The following is a 19,055-nucleotide window of genomic DNA, read 5'->3' on the forward strand; positions in this document are numbered from 1 at the left end:
GGATCCCTGGAAGTGTCCAAGGCCAGGTTGGACAGGGCTTGGAGCAGCCTGGGATAGTGGAAGGCATCCCATGGCAGAGGGTGGCACTGGATATCTTTAAGGTCCCTTCCAACTCAAACCATTTTAAAATGCTATTTAAAGTGAGTGAGTCCTTCCTGTTGCTCACCAACATCTTCTCTTGCCTGTCCCTCCCCACACAAACTGAGGGACACTGGCCTCTAACAGAGTCTCTGACACCTGATATCAGGAAGCCAAAGTGGGTTTTCAAAAACATCAAGTGCTTTTGGAGCTACCACACTCATTCACAACACATCAGGTGCCTTGATCAACAAATCCAGAGAGTTATTTAATCTCTGTGCAGGAGTTTGTTGGCAAAGCTCTCAAGCACGCCTAACCTACCCCACATGCTGGTGGGATAGCCAGGGGCAGAAAGCATCTTGCTGACCAATTTGTTGCTGACCAACAGTGCTGTCTTGCCCCTTCACCAGCATGATAGTGCTTTTATGAGTTGTCAGAGTAGTTGGGAAACGAGCAAGAAAAGAAAACTCAACCCTGCAATACCAGCGGCCCTGTCTGGGCATTTTCCCAGACACCTAATCAACTCCAGCCCTACACAGGCACCCACAGTGCCAGGACTTTTCTCAAAGCTGGCTTGTCACCAGCAGAACTCTGTAAACTTCTAAACTCAGTTCAAAAAGAGAGTGTTTTGTAAGAACAATTATTTCCCTTTCAGGGAAGGAAAAAGAAAATCAAAACCTCTGGCTTCTACTCTTCTTGGATCTCAAATGAGTCACTAGGTTTGGCATTTTACCCTACAGCAAAGGTCCATCATCACAGTAACACTGGTACCTTCTAGCAACAGTATCACTTCATGTTACACTCTATTAAATGCAAACAAACAGACTTTTGGAAAAAATTAACTGTGATTTAAACAAAACCAGTGAAGAAACCTGGACCACTTTCTAACTTTCTCTGGAGATGGAAAATTACATCAACCATCTCAGACCAGTCTAATTTCCTTTGGCTGGAGTGTGACCAGTCTGAGATTTTAGTGGTGTAATTTCAGCTCTCTCTATCAGGAATGGTTTGGGTACAGCCACCTGTGCCTTGGAGCAGAGAGGGGGTGGGATTAGGTTTTATTTTGGTACTGCTGAACTCTGGATTTTCAGAGCTGAGTGAGTTGGAGTCACACCAGTGAACACGATCACACAGCACCACCAAAACCCTCTGCCCAACCTCACAAGCACCTCATATTCATAAAGTTCTCCATGTCATGTATTTTCATGTGCACAGGGGCTCTTTTCTGAGTATATTTGGTGTGCCTGATGCCACTGGGCAGTTCAGCACTTTTCTTCCCATCACAGCTCTTTGGTGTTCATACACTTCCAATCTCCATCCCCCTTTACACGGTCTCAACCCTCAGTGAAGTTTTCTTAGGAGATATCACTGACAATGCACAACTAAAACTATAATCACACCTCTTTTCTCCTGTTCAAGACCTCAATGATCAGCATTCTTATGAGGAGAAACTCAATTTCCCTCCTCTTTCTCAGAGATAATCCCACATCTCCTACCTAACAAGAGATGCTAAATCCCAGGGTAGCCTCAAGGCAGGGCAGTAAACTTAATTTTTTTTTTTTTTTTAACTTGGAGAACTGATGTGTCTGTGGGACAGAGAGAGTAGAGCGTTAAGAGTTATTTGGGATTCTTTCATTAGATGATCAAGGATCTAAAAAGCATCTTTTGTCACAGTCCATTCTCTTTTTAAATAGAGAAAGAGCAAAGTGTCTTAAAAATAGTAAGAGCAGTAAGCAATGAGGCTAATTAATCTTTACAGCATATTTCTCTAAGATGTGGTGGGTTATAGATCATCTGGAGTCTTAAGAAGACACCTTGTTTTATTTTACAATGCCGCTGAGCAGTTCTTGGCATATATGAAGAACTGTTAGTAAGTGCTTCTTAGATATTCTGACCCCAGAACTAAATCTAAAGCTGACAATGTATTTATTTTAATTTAACTTCAAGCCAGCCCTTAGTATACAGAATAGCTACCTTACAGTCACCACTTTTCAGCCCAGGTGCAATGGCTGGATGGCAATAGCTGCTGTCCCACTGTATCTGGCTCCAGGTGTCAACCTGTTTTCCAACAAAATACCTTAGAAATGAGACAAACTTTGCAGCTGATGTCAAACCACAGACACTGCCACCTCACTTGCCTCTTACAGTGAAAGAAACCACAATAAGCCAGTGGTCCCAGCAGAAAACTTGTGCTGGCACTGGAAATAAGGAACAGATAGGCTGTAAAAATAAGTTTGGAACTGAACAGCACAAGAGTTACTTGTTATTCACCTGAGACTTTGGGATTCAAGAGCACACACACAGGATGATGCTTCACTGCATCAGTGGTGGAGGTCAGGACAAGGCCTTGGGTGCAAAGGGCTGAGGAGCATCAGGAACTTCAGTTGTGCTGCATTTTTTCACCCCCATCCTGCCCACGGTTCTCCAAGCTGCTGGCACCTCTCTCATCTCATCAGGAATCAGGTGTACCTCCCCTACAGCATCACCCTGAATGTCTTCTCTTTACCCTTTCCAGAATTTGGAACTGGTTCCCACAGCCAGAACAAGCTTGAGTTTATGGCTATAATAAGCTTGAATTTTTTCTGCAAAGTAACACTGCCCAATGCTGGGCCCTTGCCATTGTCCTCTCCTTGGGAAGTTGTTTCTGTCTCCAAAACAAGATGCCCACGTCTCCATGACACTGCTAGTTGCTCCTATGTTGATGGCAACCCACACAAAAGCTGCTCCCAACCAAAAGAACTCCCCATGTTTCAAAACAACCAAAACCCACAAAGCACAAACCTGCCCCCTCTTCCCAGCTTGCAGTTTTGCCTTGTGGAAACCACTCCAGGACAATTTTAGGTGCATTGTTTGCAAATTCTGGGTCTGGCAAGCCATGACCCATACTTTCCTCTGAAATCCCCCCAAAACAGAGCTGGGCCATACCTCCTTGAGGACCAGCACACACTTGCCAGGCCCCACAGACTGAGGTAGCTCTGCGATCCTGCCTTTGTTTAAATATGGACCTGAGAAGCAGCGGTGGTTGATGTAGAGCTGGGGGCAGCAGTATCTCCCATTGATGGTGCCTGCAAGAAGAAAGCAGCAGTGATGTGCCTGTAGCACTTTTGTAGCATAAATCAAGGGTGCCTCTTCCCCCTAGATGTGGGAGGAAGGGGAGGAGAATAAAGGAGGCACAAACTTCTACCCTGGGATAGAGAGGAGGGAAGCCCCTGCTACTCAAGTCTGTTCAGCATGGGAAAAGTGAGTGTTTTTAAGAGTGACTGATGTGGCTGCACACCCTACAGAAAGGAGGACAGGGAACGGATTTCATCCATGTCATGAGACAGGCGTCTTCCAGAACTCACACTGCAGGTGGACATAAGTGACTCACTGCAACCTGCCAGAAAGGGATGTATGAGCTGAGTCTCAAAGACAGGGAATCAGCTCAGGGAGAACATTCTCTCAGTGGAGAGCCCTAGAAACCCCTCTTCAGCCCTTGTCCAACCCAGCAAGCACTGCAGTGCCATTACCTGACCTGACATGGGTCTGCAGAGCAGTTTTCCTTGTCTAGGCTAACTACTCTGGGCTCCTTTATAGCCCATGGAGAGAAATAGGAACTTCTAGATGTGATTCACATGCTTTCAAAGTGGTTATCCACTTTTTTTGGTTATCATACCCAAAAAGACTCTGATTCTCCCCATCCTACTGTAATGGGGTGTTGGCTGCAATGCCAACGTTTATCCCACAGCCTGCTGAAATAAAGAGAGTGAAATCCTGTCCCTGCTGCCGGGTTTACACCATTAATTGGATGTGTATTGCACTCAGAACCTCCTGCCATTGCTAAAGGGGAGAGAAATCTGCCTTAAACAGAAGCAGCAGCCATGCCACACAGTCCTGACATAACACAGGGATCCATCAGATCCTGCTGTACCCAATTTCATGGGTGTCAATTAACAACCTGCACCCATCTCCACCAGAGAGATTCACCAGCCTTCGTATCATTACCTGAAATAAGCAAGCTCCAGGAGAACTGACAACCCCAGCAAGACACATGGAGGACCAGACCCTCACCTGCTGTATATCAGGTGGGTTCACTCCACTTTACACCCCCTGAGGATGTGGTTCCATCTCCCCAGCACTATGAAACTCACTGCCTTTTTGGGGTCCTCCCCTTTCATACAGGACATGGGTCTTTGAAGTAAAGATCTTTACCTGTCGTGTCTGGCTGAGGAACTGGGCAGAGGTCATGAGGTATTTTCTCAACAGGCACTGTGGATGGTAACCTGTTTAAAGAGCAATTGAGTGCATTTAATAGTGTATCTGGTGTTCTTAATAGTGTCAGACAGGACAAAGGGCCAAAATCTGCCCTCAGGCTAGACTAAGAGATACACCAGCAACAGCCTGGGATGAGGAATGGAGATACCTCCAACACAATTCCACTTCCACGTGGTTTATCACAGACCAGGGTACTGCAGATGAAGGACCCAGATCCACCCCTTCTCCAAAAATACACTCTGGTGTGTCAGCTTTAGACCTCCAGGCTTCAACTATTCTCACTTAAGTCCCTTAAATTCAAGTTTCTACAAACTGCAAGGGCTAGACAGGGAAAACGCCCTCCTGGTACATGTCCATCTTCCCTAAGCATCCCTTGCTGGCCATCAGACAGGGGCTGTGCAGCCCCAACCAGCAAAAAATTGCTGTTTCAGAGACTTTCTAATATGCTAACAAATATTTCAAAGAATCCTCTTGCTGACTGTGCTGCAGTATCTGGGCAGTAGTTACCAAGCCACACAGATGCTGTGTATTATCCCCACTGGAAGACCCGATGCATTCCTGTAGAAATATCACCTTAAATAACAAAAAAAACCTCCCAACTTACTGTTCTTCTGGTTGCACAACTGCAATTCTTCTCTTCCTTCGCACTGCAAAAATGAAGCAAGGAAGAAAAAAAATAGTTTTTTACCCTTCTGTCCTATAAAGTATACCCAGAATGCATAAAAAGCTGTGCAAATGCACTGACTATAAAACGACTTTGAACACAATGAAATGGTACTTAATTACTATCACCATCTTTTCTTGGTATTTTTTAAGTAAGTCACTACATCATTAAAACCTACTTTAAGGATGTAATAATACATTTAATCTTTCCTCTGGAATGCTAATATTGTGTTTTATGGGATCACCATAAAAGAAAAAAAATGAAAATAAAAACACAAATATTTTTCCATACAGAAACACATATGGATAAGATTATGTTTTACAAGCATGATTACCTCCAGTATAATTTATCCCCAGCTATAAATTGTGATAAGGCTGCATAATGTTGCCATAGCAGTATTCTCCTAAATTAGGCTCTGGCTGCCTGATTTTTAACTTAAGCACATTTAACTCTTCGAAAGGGCTGACACATTTTAAAATTCGCCTTTCGGATGTTAATTAATACAAACAGTGAGGCCAATTTTTCACCTCATGGCTTGAGATTGGATATGTTGGAAGAGGAGAACACCACCAAGCCACTGAGCTCTCATGAACGGCCTTCAAATGCAAATAGAAAGGGAAGAAATTTGTCTTAATATGCACTGGAGGCAGGACAAAACACTGTGGGCTTAATTGTGCTGCGAGGGGATTTAAATTGAACGCTAGGAAAATCTCTGAGCTGGCAAGGGCAGCGAAATAAAGGACAGATACCCTGGGAAAGGGCAGAAACCCCATCACAGAATGGCAGCAATTATTTCTCCATTTAGATGGAGCAGATCCTGTTTTGGAAAGGGGCACATGGATGGCCTCTGTATGTCCATTCCACTTCGTATTTTATGGGGTTTTTTTTCCAATTTGAGGTCTTTGTCCCTAATCCACTCAGCTGCCTGAGTGAACTTGGCTCAGAGCAACAAAACCTGGTTTCCCTCTGACAACCCCACTGTCAACAATTCCTCTGCAAACCCACAACTCACCCTGCAATCCCAAACAATGGAACAGCCTTTCCCAGCAGAGACAATCCCATTTTTGGAGGGGCCGATCACAGAGACAAATACAAACTGCATAATTCCAGTCTGGTCACTAATTAGATTTATTACCATTTATTGCAGCACACTTCCAGCCTGGCTACTGGTCTACTGCGTAGGCTGATAGTGTCAAAAATGGGATCACGGATTTAAGGCAGAAACCCTGATATTTCCACTGATGTAACATCTGCACTGCTCAGGTCTCCTTGTACTTACAAACAGCTTTGTGTGGTGGGGTGAGGTTATAAGCATTTGCTTCACACCAACCAACAGGGAAAATGTCCATAGACTCCACATCAACAATGTACTCTGGAGAGGGCATCTGGGAACCTATAAACACAAATTTATAATGTGATTTAGGCATGGGAACACCAAGCTCAGAGCCATCCAAGCACCCATGCAAAGCCCAGGGAAGCGAATGATGGAGCGTGTAAAAATAAATCTGCTTCCCTGCATCAAAATCAGGCACCATTTCATCTTCAGTTTTGCACAGACAGCAAGGATGGGGCTGCTGCATTTACAGTGCCATGTGGCCCAGAGGAAAACCCCATTAAGAGCACTTTGAGGGCGTGCAGTGAAGCAGCCAAAAGTCAGGGAGGTTAAACAGACACGACCTCTCTCAACAAGATGGCCTGACTGACCCTCGGAGTTTTTGTAAAGTTGCATAAGTGAGTCAGAAGGACTTGTTGGGTGCTTGCTCTTAATGGTAAGAGAGTGTATTTAGGTTTTCACAGGGTGGTAGCTAATGTGAGAGAGAGGCTTTTACGCCCCAGTGCTTCCCTGAAGCTTTTTTGCTCAGCTCTGCCCTTGAGTCCCATTTTTTAAGGGTGAGAGGTGGCCACTCTTCTGTCCAGAAGTGCCCTAAATACTCCTAGGGCTCCTCACATGAAACAACAGCTGATCACACAACAGGAGAGAAGCAGTATAAAAACTCCAAATAGGGCACATGCACCACGGTCTCTGGCACAATGCTGACTCCAAAACTTCACCTGAAGTCTCTATTTAAAGCAAGTACCTTCCAATTTGCTCATTACACCTCTTTTAGAAGACAATCTCCTGTCTTCATTTATGTCCCATTCATAGAACCAAAGAAATATTTAGGTTGGAAAAAACCTCCAAGAGCATCAAGCCCAACAATTAACCCAGCACTGCCAAGCCCACCACTAACACATGTTTCTCAGCACCACATCTACATGTTTTTTGAACACTTCCAGGACCAGTTGTTCCACCACTACCCTGGGCAGTTCCAGTGCTTGAACACCCCTTTAGTGAAGAAATTTTTCCTATTTTTTTTTCCTAATTTACCTGATTTCCACCCAAAATCCAATAAAAATATTACTGCTGGATTTGAGTTGTTTCAAGAACAACTCAGTGTCCTGAGTCAATGCACCATTTAACTACTCCAAGTAAAGTTCAACTGCACTGGCACAGCTGGGCCAGCAACTTCACCTCCTCCCCCCATCAATTCCACCCCAGGACAGGCAGCTCCAGCACCAGCAGGAGGTGATCTCCTAACAAAAGGGACCAAGGGATCAGCAGCTTCCCCTGCATCACCCTCGCCTTGGCATCTGTTGCAACATCTTTGCCTCCTGCTTGAGGCAGCAAGTGTTTGACTGTGCACAGCCAGATGACTACAGGGAGCTTCCCACTAATGAATGTTCATCAAGGGCTTGTGGTGTAATTGAAACAGTAATTGAACTTTGTGATGGGAACAGCACCGAGGCTGAGGTGCAGCATTTGGATCAGTAATAAACCTGCTGTTCTGAGAGTGTGCGGCTGCATGAAAAACCCAAAGGAGGCAGGGAAATAGGTGCTGGTGATCACAGTGCTGGAGAAAATAATCTAAAAAACGCAATCATGATGTCTGTGTAGATTCATGGATGTCCTGATGGTGCTTCTCTGAGCCCTGCATTGTGGTCATGCACTATACATTGAAAATACAGTGACTTTTTCACTGGGATATGGGGAAGGGAAGAGGAAGGGATGAAGGCATATGGGGAATACAAGATTTCAGCAGCTGAAATTCTCTGCAAAACCATTTCCCTCCACAAGATAATACCACGTGGTCACTGCTCAGTTTGAATGTAATGAAAGCTGCACTCTCCAGTGGGGAAAACATTTTCACCTGACAGCACAAATCCAGGCCAGGAGCTGATGTGAGAACAGTGGATTCAGTGGCCAGACACACACACAGTGAGCAAGCCTTGGATCAAGCCCTAAAAAGAGTAAGAAATCAACACAGACCCCACTGAAATGTCACCAGGTCTGGGAATACCCATTACTTCATTACTGTAATGGTGCTATTCTCACAAAACAGACTTAATTATATCAGAGGTCTTCTCCAACCTTAATGATTCTACAGTTCTAAATTATTATAATAAAGTAAGCAGACCAAATGTACTTTCCTGCTTGCAAGCAACAATAAACGTGTCATGAAGGGTCTTTTCCAACCAAAATGGTTCTATGAACATTCTGGTTCTCAAGTTTACAGCTGCAGCCACCCTGAGGAGCAAGAAAGCACCACAATGCCCATTCTCCTGTAACACCTCTATTCCTCTTTTAAGACCCTGGCACTGCATCTGCCCTCTGGCAATTGATAACCCTGCTTTCCACTCCCAACATCTCACTGCTTCCTTTGGCCTCACTCAAATGAGTGGAAAACAGCTTTTTTGAGACTCATTAGTTTCATTTGTTGTGTTTTATGCTGCTCTCTTCTCAGAGCCATTAGTGTCCATGGGAATTGGGAGGTTAAAGGGAAAATAAAAAGACTGGAAACAGGGTGAGGAAAATGTCTGTGTCCAGCTATGAATCTTACAGGATGGGCAGAACAGAGCAGTGACTCTAGAAAACTGTAGAAGGGGAAATTTCAGGAAGCCCCCCTGGGGAAGTGATTAACCAAAGGGCTTTCCTCAAATTCCTGGGCTGTGCAGGGAGCGTGCATTATTACTTGTATAAATTCAAACCAGAAAGCTTCAAGCTCTAAAATCTAAAATGAACCAGTAAAAATTAACAATGCAGATGATGAGTAATAAAGTAGCAGAAAGCGCAGAGCATCCCATCAGTCCTGAGCTTCTCCTCCACCACGGGGGAACTGCACGGCTGCTCATTAAACGCTCACCCTCGACTTTAGGGTTTTGCTACTGTACAAAGTGTGATTTATCACACAATGTTCCCTCATGTCTAACTCTGCCCTGCTTAACTCCTGTGTTCCTGGTTTACGGCTGCAGCCTGGGCTGTCAAACTGGGAAACTGGGAGGGCAACAATGAAAGCTTCAGAAGTGCCCATGATAAATGACGGGACTCGAGGTGTTCAGCGAGGGGCTCCCGTGGTAGCTGGGGAGCCTTGCTGCTTCCAGAATATAAATAATCAGTTAGAAACAACATTGTATTAATGGAGTCAAAAAAACCCATGCCACACTTCAAGCCACATTTATTTTACAACTCTGCAAGCAGGCGTGTTTTGGTTGTGGTTTTTTTTTTTAATGCCTGCTTTTAGCATAACACTGTGCATACTGTAGTGATGTATTCCTACAGCAGCAAAATTTCTTTTTATGCCCCCGTCTTTTGCATCTTTTGCAGTCTTTTGCATCTTTTTTGTTTACTACAGATCATTCCATTCCTGGTATTGAGACATAAACCAAGCTTAAAGCATCTATATATCAGAACTCAAAAGAAAGGAGATGCACACAGGGTTTCTTTATGCTGAGTTGTAAAAAGACATCCTTTAAGAAATTAAAGAGTAAAAGGCAGGGAGAAAGAGATGAGAGAAGGAAGCAAGGTGGGAGTGTGTTGCCCTCTTCCTGCATCTATCCACATCTTTGGCATATACAAGTGAGGGTACCTGGTCATTTAAGAAAAGAAGTTGCCAAAATGGGTCAGATTCCTTGCCCAGATGGGGGTAAATTCAACAACAGCCTTAGTGAGAATGGAATTTCAAACAAGTGTTGATTCCAGCTCTTAAAAGAAAATATTTGCCCTGTGTCCAGACCAGGCTGCAAATGAGCTGTTGCTACGCTGAGCTAGAAGGCAAACAATTATCTTAGAGGAAAAAATAAAACCTGCCATTGCACACAGCTCTACCAAAAACGAACACTCAGGAGGAAGGAACTATGATACTCTGGGTTACACCTGGCAATGTTTTCACCAACTTTAAGGGCTTTGATTGGAGACCTCTCCTCTTGTACAAATTGTCAGGTTGGGAATTGCTGTGGAAGTTTCAGCTGCACAAGTGAGGCAAACTTCCAATCCCAGGAGGAAGGTGTAGGGAGGAGGCTGTTATCATGGTGATAAAGACCTTGTGGATGGGGAGGGTGGAAGAGCTTGCAGCTCCCCCAGAGAAAGAGCAGCAAAATGTAATTCCTCACGACACATTATTGGGCAATGTGTATAAAACTGAAAAGCTGGAGAGAGCAATTTTGTGCAGAGGATGAAGGACAAAATTAAGAGAGTCAGTGAAGCAGACAAACACAAGCAGCCTTTAGAGCACGTACCTTCCAGGTGCAGCCACATCAACCGGCCTTTCACCGAGGTGATGGAAGCCACACAAATCTCTGCAGGGTTCCTGGGGTTCACCGCCTCCAGCTTCATGTTCTTGGTGAAGCCACGGCTGAAGGATGTCTGAAAGAGTCAAGAGCCAATGCTGAAACACAGCAGTGCAGCACAACTCCAACCAGACTGTCTGCTGGGAAGCATAAATTGAGCACGGTTTGCTTTCCACTGGAAGGGCAGGATACCCTGAAGAATGCAAAGGCATCCCGAGGCAAATCAGAGCTGGGCTGGTGCAGCCCATGGTGAGGCAGCTGTGTCCCCACAGCACACGGGGGTCCACACGGGAAAAGAGATCCACCTGCAGCCCCTGGAGGACCCCATGCCAGAGGAGATGGGTACCCAAAACAGGCTGGGGCTCTCTGGGAAGTCTGTGCTGGAGCAGGCTCCTGACAGGGACCTGTGGACTTGTGGAGACAGGAGCCCATGGCCCCCATGGCCCCCATATGAAAAATCAATTACGACAACAAATCAATGATGAAATGCATGTCGTGTTCTACTCCTATCCCTAACTCTTAGGAGACTGGGAGGAAGCTGTTCCACATCAGCTCCAAGCATGTTTGAATGCTTGCCAGTGATGCATTTGCTGTTAATGCAATATTACCCAGAGGGTTCCCAGAACTCCTGTGCTTAAGCATCTCTCACCTTGCTAGGAGAAACCTTATAAAGCAAAAAACCATCTTGCCTGAGACCAGAGAAACCACTTCATATATTCAGTCACCCAAGCTGACTGAAGCTGAAGAAATTTGAGTAACCTTCTCTTCATCGAGTTTTCATGGATGGGCCCCTGAGCAACCCAATCTAGTGGGTGGAAGAAGTGTCCATGGGATGGGAGGATTGGAACTAGACAGTCTTCAATGTCTGTTCCAACCCAAACCATCCTGTGATTCTATTTTCAGTTCAATGAACAAGGCTTCCAGGTACATGAGGTCACTGGCTGGAGTGTAGATGGATCCAGTTGTGCTCACTGCCACTTTTCCTTCCAGTGTCCCCTCCTGTCACTTATGCTCAGTCCCTTCCCAGTTATCTCCCCCAGCACCATCCCTGAAAACTCACTAATGCAATACCTGTGGCCATGCCAGGGCTTCCCTGCCTTGGATTTTCCTCCCTTCTGTCCCACCTGCTCTGCATCTCTCTGCACACAGTAGAAAGGTTTACCCCTCTGGGATGAGATTTTTTGCTAACAATAATTGGGATGGGTAATAACTGTCACTGACTCAAAATGACACCAACCTCTCCTCCTATGTGAGGAACTGGAAGCCAGGCTCAAATTCAACCCTTCTCCTGTTAGTACAACACCAAGGGCCATGGGCACTTCACTTTGAACAGCCATTGAGAGCTCTTTTACAGACCAAGACCTCGTGGCTTTGGTCTCTTTCCCATCCAAGAACATGCTGCTACTCTCACACAGTTTGGACTGCCTCAAGCCTTGCTCAGCACACAGATCAGCTTCACCCTGTAAAAGCTGCTAATGGCCAGGGCTGCAGGAATGCAGGCTGAGTTTGTTTAAATGCCTTTTATGTTCCCTAACAAGGAAACGCCATTTATCATCACCCCAGCTCCTTTCATTGCAATTCGGTGCTGGAGGCTCATTTATACAGAATCAATGGCAAAACAGTTAGGTGGAGTTTATTTTACTAAGCATTTGGGCACGTCAATCCATTTCATAACTGCCTCTCCTTGTTAAAAATCCCTCCCGGGAAAACAGCTACAGCACCTCCACTGCCAGCACCACGTCTGCCTGCACGAGGTGGGAGATGAAAAAAGCTTCCATCAAAGAGCCCCTCACAGCCACAAATCAAGGGGACCAACCAGCCAGGAGGCTGCACAAGTGACAACAGAGCAGTTCCCTCTGCAAAGAATCATGTTATTAAGAGTGAAAGAGTAACAGACACATGCTCATCTGGTGAATGTTTCCTTAAAAAAAAGAAAAAAAGGATAAAGAAAGTGCTCAGACCTGACTTAATCTTAGAGGATATTATGCAGAGACTTTTCTCAAGGCTGCCAGTGCTGAGAGAAGAGATCCATTACTTGGCAACATGAAAAGAGATGTAAAGAAAAGGCAGGGGTGCTTGCAGGACACAAGAAATGCAAAAATAGCCCCACTCTACTGGTATTAGGCAGCACTGCCCCACTTCCCTCAGCACTGCTGGAAATCTTTGCCTGAAGTTCCTTCAGGAAGAAGGTTCTGCGTAGGATGGCACAACAAAAGGGGCAAAGAAATCCTTACTCTGGTTTGACTCCCAGGTCAAACCAGAGTAATTCTGTTCATGACTCTCTTCATGGTACAGGTCTTCCAAGTTCATCAAGAAAAAAATCACCAATTCACCATCAAAGCTTCCAAGCCAGGCTGCCCCAAGCAGATGAGGGAGGCCATGGAAAACTGCAGCTGGTGCCTGTCTCCGTTCTGTTTTCCATGAACACCCCATCCCTCAGTCCTGTGACTTCTGAGTACAGTGAAAAGCTGCACAATTCCTACAGATACCTGCCTGTCCATCATTCACACCACCACTTTATTTTGCAAAGCCTTCTGTGCTCATTTTAGGTACACCAGTAACATTTAGGTACCACCATCAGGAACATTTTCAGTTACAGACAAGAGCTTAACCTCCATCAGTTGATGGGCACATGAAGAAGAGCACCAGGTTACTGGAAAAGGCAGAAGGCTACATCTGCCTTTCCCCAAGTGATGAATACCTGTCAGATCAAGCCACACAGGACTGTCATTGCCATAAAACAGCTAGCAAAAGATTATTTCAAAAGCTGTGAATCTTAATGGCATCCATCACTCTCACATCACTGTTGCTGCATCAAGGAAGGACATGAACTGTCCCAAAGACCAAAGCATCCATGAGGGTTAATCACTTCTCTCACACATTTTCAACACACATTTAGCTTAAAATACATGTGGTTTGGTTAAATGTATGCCCCCTGGGATACAGAGAAAACACCCAAAATGTGAAAAGGAGCAAATGGTACTATGCAATTTCTTTACCCAGATTATTTTTAGTAGCACTTGAATTACTTGCAAAAACCAGCTGAGATCCTTTTTGTGCTGTACACAACCAGATAGGGGATGAAGAGCAGGATAATTACAGCTAAAGGCAAGACTAAAACAAGCTTTTTTCTCTTTTAGGGCTGGAGACCTGGAACATTCCTCCAGTTCCCTTCCTCAGGCAGCCTGGGGGAACCTCCCAAAGTCTTGCAGCAGCTTTTCTGTGCAAGCTGTTTTGTTTCACATGGATGGACTGGAGCAAAAGGAAGAACTTACATTTCTAAAGCACAGGTGAGGTGCTGCCTCAGCTCCACACTGCTTCTGGTAGTCTGCCCAGTCAAAGTCCTGGCCAGAGTAACCTGCAGGGGGACAAAACAAAAAGAGCCATCAGCCACCACTCCACACCACAGAGGACAAAATGTGCCCCAAGCAGATGAACATCTGTGTTTCAGCATCTCATCCTGCCCCAGTGACCTGTGTAGTGTCAGCTTGTACACTGTGAGAGACAACGGCTTCTCCAGCCTCCACTCACACACCTCCTGCATTTCACTGCCAAGTCTCCACTAAAATGTAGTAAGACATAATTATTTTCCTTATTTTCCTATTTTTGTTAGCATCTCCCAACTTTTAATAAACCCATAACTAATGAGAAGTGCCACTGTCTCAAATTTCCACATGGGGCTAGTCATGGACTTCTTTCTTCTCCTTTCAGCTGTCCAAAAGATGGGGTTATGGAGCTGGACATGGGTTATTTGCTGGTCCCTCAGGAGGGGACAGGGAGAGGATCAGCACAATCAGAAGCTGATCCATCCTCTCTTTCAAAGCAGGAGATAAATTCTCCTCTCTCCATTAACATACCCTCCCTGACTGACTCCCCAGCAGCTCAGGGTGGGTGAGCTGAACCCCATCACAGTAAAAATGTTACAGAAATCTGGAGCAGAGCTGGAAAATGAGCACAGATCTCCCAGTCTCAGCAAGCAGATGATCCCTTCAGCCTCTGCTTCAAGGTAAAATAAAGGGATTCATTTACTTGAGCATCTCTCAAGGAGTCCCATCACAGAAAGACAAATCAGACCTCTGCGCCACCCACTACTCTTACTTGGCTATTTAGGCAATAAATTCTTGGGACAGAAATGGGTTTTTTGATTTGCTTTTTGGGGCCTTTTTCTGCCTGTGTCTTAGTCTCTATTTTTTACAGGGCTTGAAACCAGAGAGTGCTAATCCTGTCCAGGGGCCTGTGGATATTCTAATGACATTACTGCAGAACTACTCTCACTGGAAAGTTTCAAGAGTCACCCAAAGGCCAAATTCTCCCCTCAATCTCCCTTCCCAGCATCTCAGCCCAGCCTCATTTCAGAGAACATCCCTAAATGCCTTTTGCATTGACAGTCAAAAAGGGACACTCAAGATCAAATGTGAATGAATCATTCATGACAATGAAAATTGTGACTTTTTTTATGGGCAAGGACTGGAATACCAAGTGTAATCCCCCATCAGTCTGCCAGATCCCCAAAAAAGTAGGTAAAATTTTTGAAAACAATGTGCCAAGCATTCTGCTAAGATCCAAGTATCTGGGATAAGATGATTTCTAATCCTAGTAATTGCATTCATGACAAACAAATTACCGAGATAAAGCCTTGAGCTAAGATGCCTATTTCTGTGGGGCATTAAAGTGCACAATAACTAAAAAACTAAACAGCCACAAGAAGAAAAAAGAAGAGCAGTTACTTAAAAATAATGTTATTTTTTCATACAAAACAATATCCTTGCACTGTTTTTTAACAATTTCTTCAACAGTATTTTCTTCACACTTCTTCTCCATCTCTTTTTTTATCTCCGATTTAAACCCCTCATGGATGGGTTTTGCATCTCCATTTTAAGCTACACAGATCTTGGCAGAGCGGATGGAAAAGGCACATTAAAGAGGTTTCAGTGAGGTACTAAAACTTGACTGTGTTGTCCCCACACAACCACCTGTTGGCTTGGTCCTGCACCACTGGAATCCCTGGAAAACCTTTCTCTTTAGGCTTCAGCAGGCACGGAACCTGGAGGGCAGCTGGGGAATTTAAAATAACTCACTGCTGCAGCACAAGGTGGATTCTAAGAAGGGGAACACCCAGGAACTGATTTCAAACAAGCTTTGACCTGTATGTGGCCTTTTCACGGCAAGGCTGCACCTCCAGGGCTGTGTCCAGTTCTGGGCCTTCATGGCCAGAGAGACCTTGAGGGGCTGGAGCGTGTCCAGGGAAGGGAATGGAGCTGGGGAAGGGGCTGGAGCCCCAGGAGCGGCTGAGGGAGCTGGGAAAGGGGCTCAGCCTGGAGCAAAGGAGGCTCAGGGGGGACCTTGTGGCTCTGCACAAGTCCCTGACAGGAGGGGGCAGCCGGGGGGGTCGGGCTCTGCTCCCAGGGAACAGGGACAGGAGAGAGGGAACGGCATTAAGCTGCTCCAGGGGAGGGCCAGGTTGGATATCAGAAAGAATTTCCTCACTGAAAGGGTTGTCAGGCATTGGAATGGGCTGCCCAGGGAAGTGGTGGAGTCCCCACCCCTGGAGGTGGTCAAGAAACAACTGGACGTGGCACTCAGTGCTCTGGTCTGGTTGACCAGGTGGGATCAGCCAAAGTTTGGCCTCTATGACCCTACATGACTGGAGGCCTTTTCCAACCTTAGAGATTCCCAGATTCTGTGATCCTGCTCTCAGCTGCCTCCCTCAGCACACGGGGAGGTAGCAGGTACCCAGTGCCTCCATCAGCACACGGCACTCACACCCTGCCAGCCCAAGGGACAACACTCAGAGCTGTGTTCGCACAACTCAGCTGCTGCTCCTCAAACATGCAACACCTTCACTGTGTTTGCCATCTCAGCTCTGGGCATGGAAGAGCCCAGCGGCCTAATGAGGAGCAAATATAACAATACAAACGTACTGGAGGTTTTGGAAGTGGCATTTCCTTAGTAAGCTTTACAGCTAGGAGCATTATCAAAATGTTTTTTCCCCCACTTAATAGCTCATAAAACAATGGTTGTTACTCTAAAGGGAAGTGGTCTATAAATCCAGCTCTAATAAATATAAACAGAGCTTGTTCAATGTTTATACAGCAGCAGTTAATGGGTATTCATTCCTGGCACTGTACAGGAAAATACTGCTCTCTATTTCGAGTAGCAAATATTTGCACCTCCTGTTCATGACCCATTTAGTCTTTGTTTGGCTTCAATAAAGCCCTGATAGGCAAAAAGGCAAGAGAATGGATATCAGACAAATAAAGGACTCTGAACTCCAATACCCCAACCTGGCACATTGTTCTCATGAAATAAAATCAGTAATTTTACAATCAGAAAACCTCCTTGTAAACCGTAAATCAACCAAAAAACCCAAGCCCAGAAAACAGCAAAGAAATTCTTTCCACAAAAAGAAAAGGTACTCCTTCCATTGCCATCCTTTTCATCGTGGGAGCTTCCTGCCTTTCAACAGGGACACCTGGGCAACACTAAACAGAATTTCAGATTCATTTAGGTTGGAAAAGACCTCTAAGATCATCAAGTCCAGTCATTAACACAGCACTGTCAAGGCCACCACTAAGCCATGTCCCCAGGTGCCACATCTACATGTCTTTGGAATATTTCCAGGACTGGTGATTCCACCCTTCCCTGTTCCAATGCTTGACAACACTTTTTGTGAACAAGTAATGTCAACTTCTTCTCCATTAGGGGTGATGTTGGTGGGGAAATGTGTGACTCCTGGGGCAGCAGGAGCAAGAAGCAGGAATTCCTTACACTCCAGGGCAGGCAGAGCTGTCCAGGGTGGAAATGGTGGGATTTCCTCCTCGGGCAGACCTGCTCATCAGCAGCCAGCTCACACCACAGCCTTCCTCACTTCCACAGCACTGCTGCCCTCTCAGATCAGTCCTGGTCATATTTTTTTACCCAAAGCTGCTATTATTCTGCTCAGAGAAGTCTGGGACCTCCAGAAGGGGTTTGGATGCCTTTCGCTTTCCCTCTGCTTTCTTTTTTTTTTCGTGGTTTATGGGTTTTTGTTGTGTTTAGTTTGTGTTTGTTCTATTTTCAAATAACTCATTCTAATACCTGATTGCATTTTAGTAACTCAAAAAACTTTTTCTGCCCATAGAAAAGGTTTTAAGGTGGTAAAATTCAGTTCGGACATGCAGCCCTCGTACAAAGTATAAAAATACAGCAACATATAGAATGCATCTATCTGCCACTGGCTTTATGCCTTTTTAATAGCTTCCCCCCAGGATTTCTGATCTCACAGCAGAAAGCAAATTTTATTTTCAACAGGGGAATAAGTAGAGACTTTCTACACTTTCTCAGGTGCCCAGGTGGATCCCAATAACCAGGCATCACACCAGATCACAGAATCACAGAATTGTCTGGGTTGGAAGGAGCCTTAGGTCACCCAGTTCCACCCCTTGCCAAGGGCAGGGATCGCTTTCACTAGATCAGGTAACTGCCTGTCCAAGCTGAAAAATATTCCCATGACAGATACTTCAGATATGTCTTAAAATGCTGGCATCTAAAAGAGAGTTCACACACACTTGACCCATAAAACACCATCTCAGACAGGCTTTGTATCAGCATGGATTGGAAATTTTTAGGCTGTGACCCCATCAAGAGAATGTCTGGCCTATGGTCTCCTTCAGTTAATTATCCTGCCTGGGGCAAGCTGCACGTGAATTTGGGTGGAAAAACCCCAAAATATTCTATATACTTTCATTTTTAGCAAATTTTCTGGCCAGCGTCAGTGAGTGCTTACACAGGCATTATCATTACACCTGGGTTTCAGCAGGAGAGAACTAAATCCCCAGAGAGCAGATTTATTTCAGCAGAGCAATCATGGATGCACCACATGCAGCTGCACGCACAGGGCTCCAGGACTTTGGTGGGAATTTCAAATTACACGTGCTGAAGAAGCACTCTGGACATACATAAGAGGATTCTGAATCTGGTAGGGAATAACCCTTCCCTGGGTTTGGCAGCATCACGCTTTTTCCAAAATGAAGACAAAATGTTCATACACAAAACTTAGCTTGATTTTTTTTTTTTTTTTTGAGGAATTTCTTTCTCCCAAGCAACACCAATTTTTGGCATCAGAGCAACAACCCGGCCAGCTTCAAAAACCTGAAATTCCAGGGAATCCACACATTTTGCAAGTGAATAAATATTGCTAGGGCACCACAGGTGGTTGTCTGAAGTTGGGAGTAATTATCTGCACTGCTACAAAGTTGGGGAATAGCAAGGCTGGAGGCTGTTTCTCCTGGCTCTGACCTGAACACTGCTTGCAATGTGCCCTGGGATTGGTTGAGACAGCCAAGGAAATCCCTCCACACTCCTGGGCAGGCAGCTGTTTATAGCTCAAACATTCAGATTTAGGAGCTTTGCTTGGCCTCGGCGTTGTACCAAGGTGGATGCTGCAGGGTTGGCCTCTACAATAACAGGACATTTT

General features: G+C 45.2%; 1 protein-coding gene across 7 annotated transcripts in view; it reads right to left on the bottom strand.

The window, feature by feature from the left end:
- The window catches only part of SFMBT2 (Scm like with four mbt domains 2), a 100,796-nt gene that overhangs the window by 16,608 nt on the left and 65,133 nt on the right, over window positions 1-19,055 (bottom strand). For all 7 annotated transcript variants that reach the window (XR_011156139.1, XR_011156138.1, XM_069034490.1 and 4 more), the window contains 6 exons: window positions 13,876-13,958; window positions 10,550-10,676; window positions 6,276-6,389; window positions 4,937-4,979; window positions 4,270-4,340; window positions 3,004-3,143 (listed from right to left, as the gene is read on the bottom strand). Coding sequence is in view for 5 of the 7 variants with exons in the window: in XM_069034490.1 (XP_068890591.1) it covers window positions 3,004-3,143; window positions 4,270-4,340; window positions 4,937-4,979; window positions 6,276-6,389; window positions 10,550-10,676; window positions 13,876-13,958 (578 nt within the window). In the remaining 2 variants the exon portion in view is untranslated. The remainder of the gene's footprint in view (window positions 1-3,003; window positions 3,144-4,269; window positions 4,341-4,936; window positions 4,980-6,275; window positions 6,390-10,549; window positions 10,677-13,875; window positions 13,959-19,055) is intronic.

This window comes from Aphelocoma coerulescens, chromosome 1A (assembly GCF_041296385.1).
Source record: "Aphelocoma coerulescens isolate FSJ_1873_10779 chromosome 1A, UR_Acoe_1.0, whole genome shotgun sequence".
Lineage (NCBI taxonomy): Eukaryota > Metazoa > Chordata > Aves > Passeriformes > Corvidae > Aphelocoma > Aphelocoma coerulescens.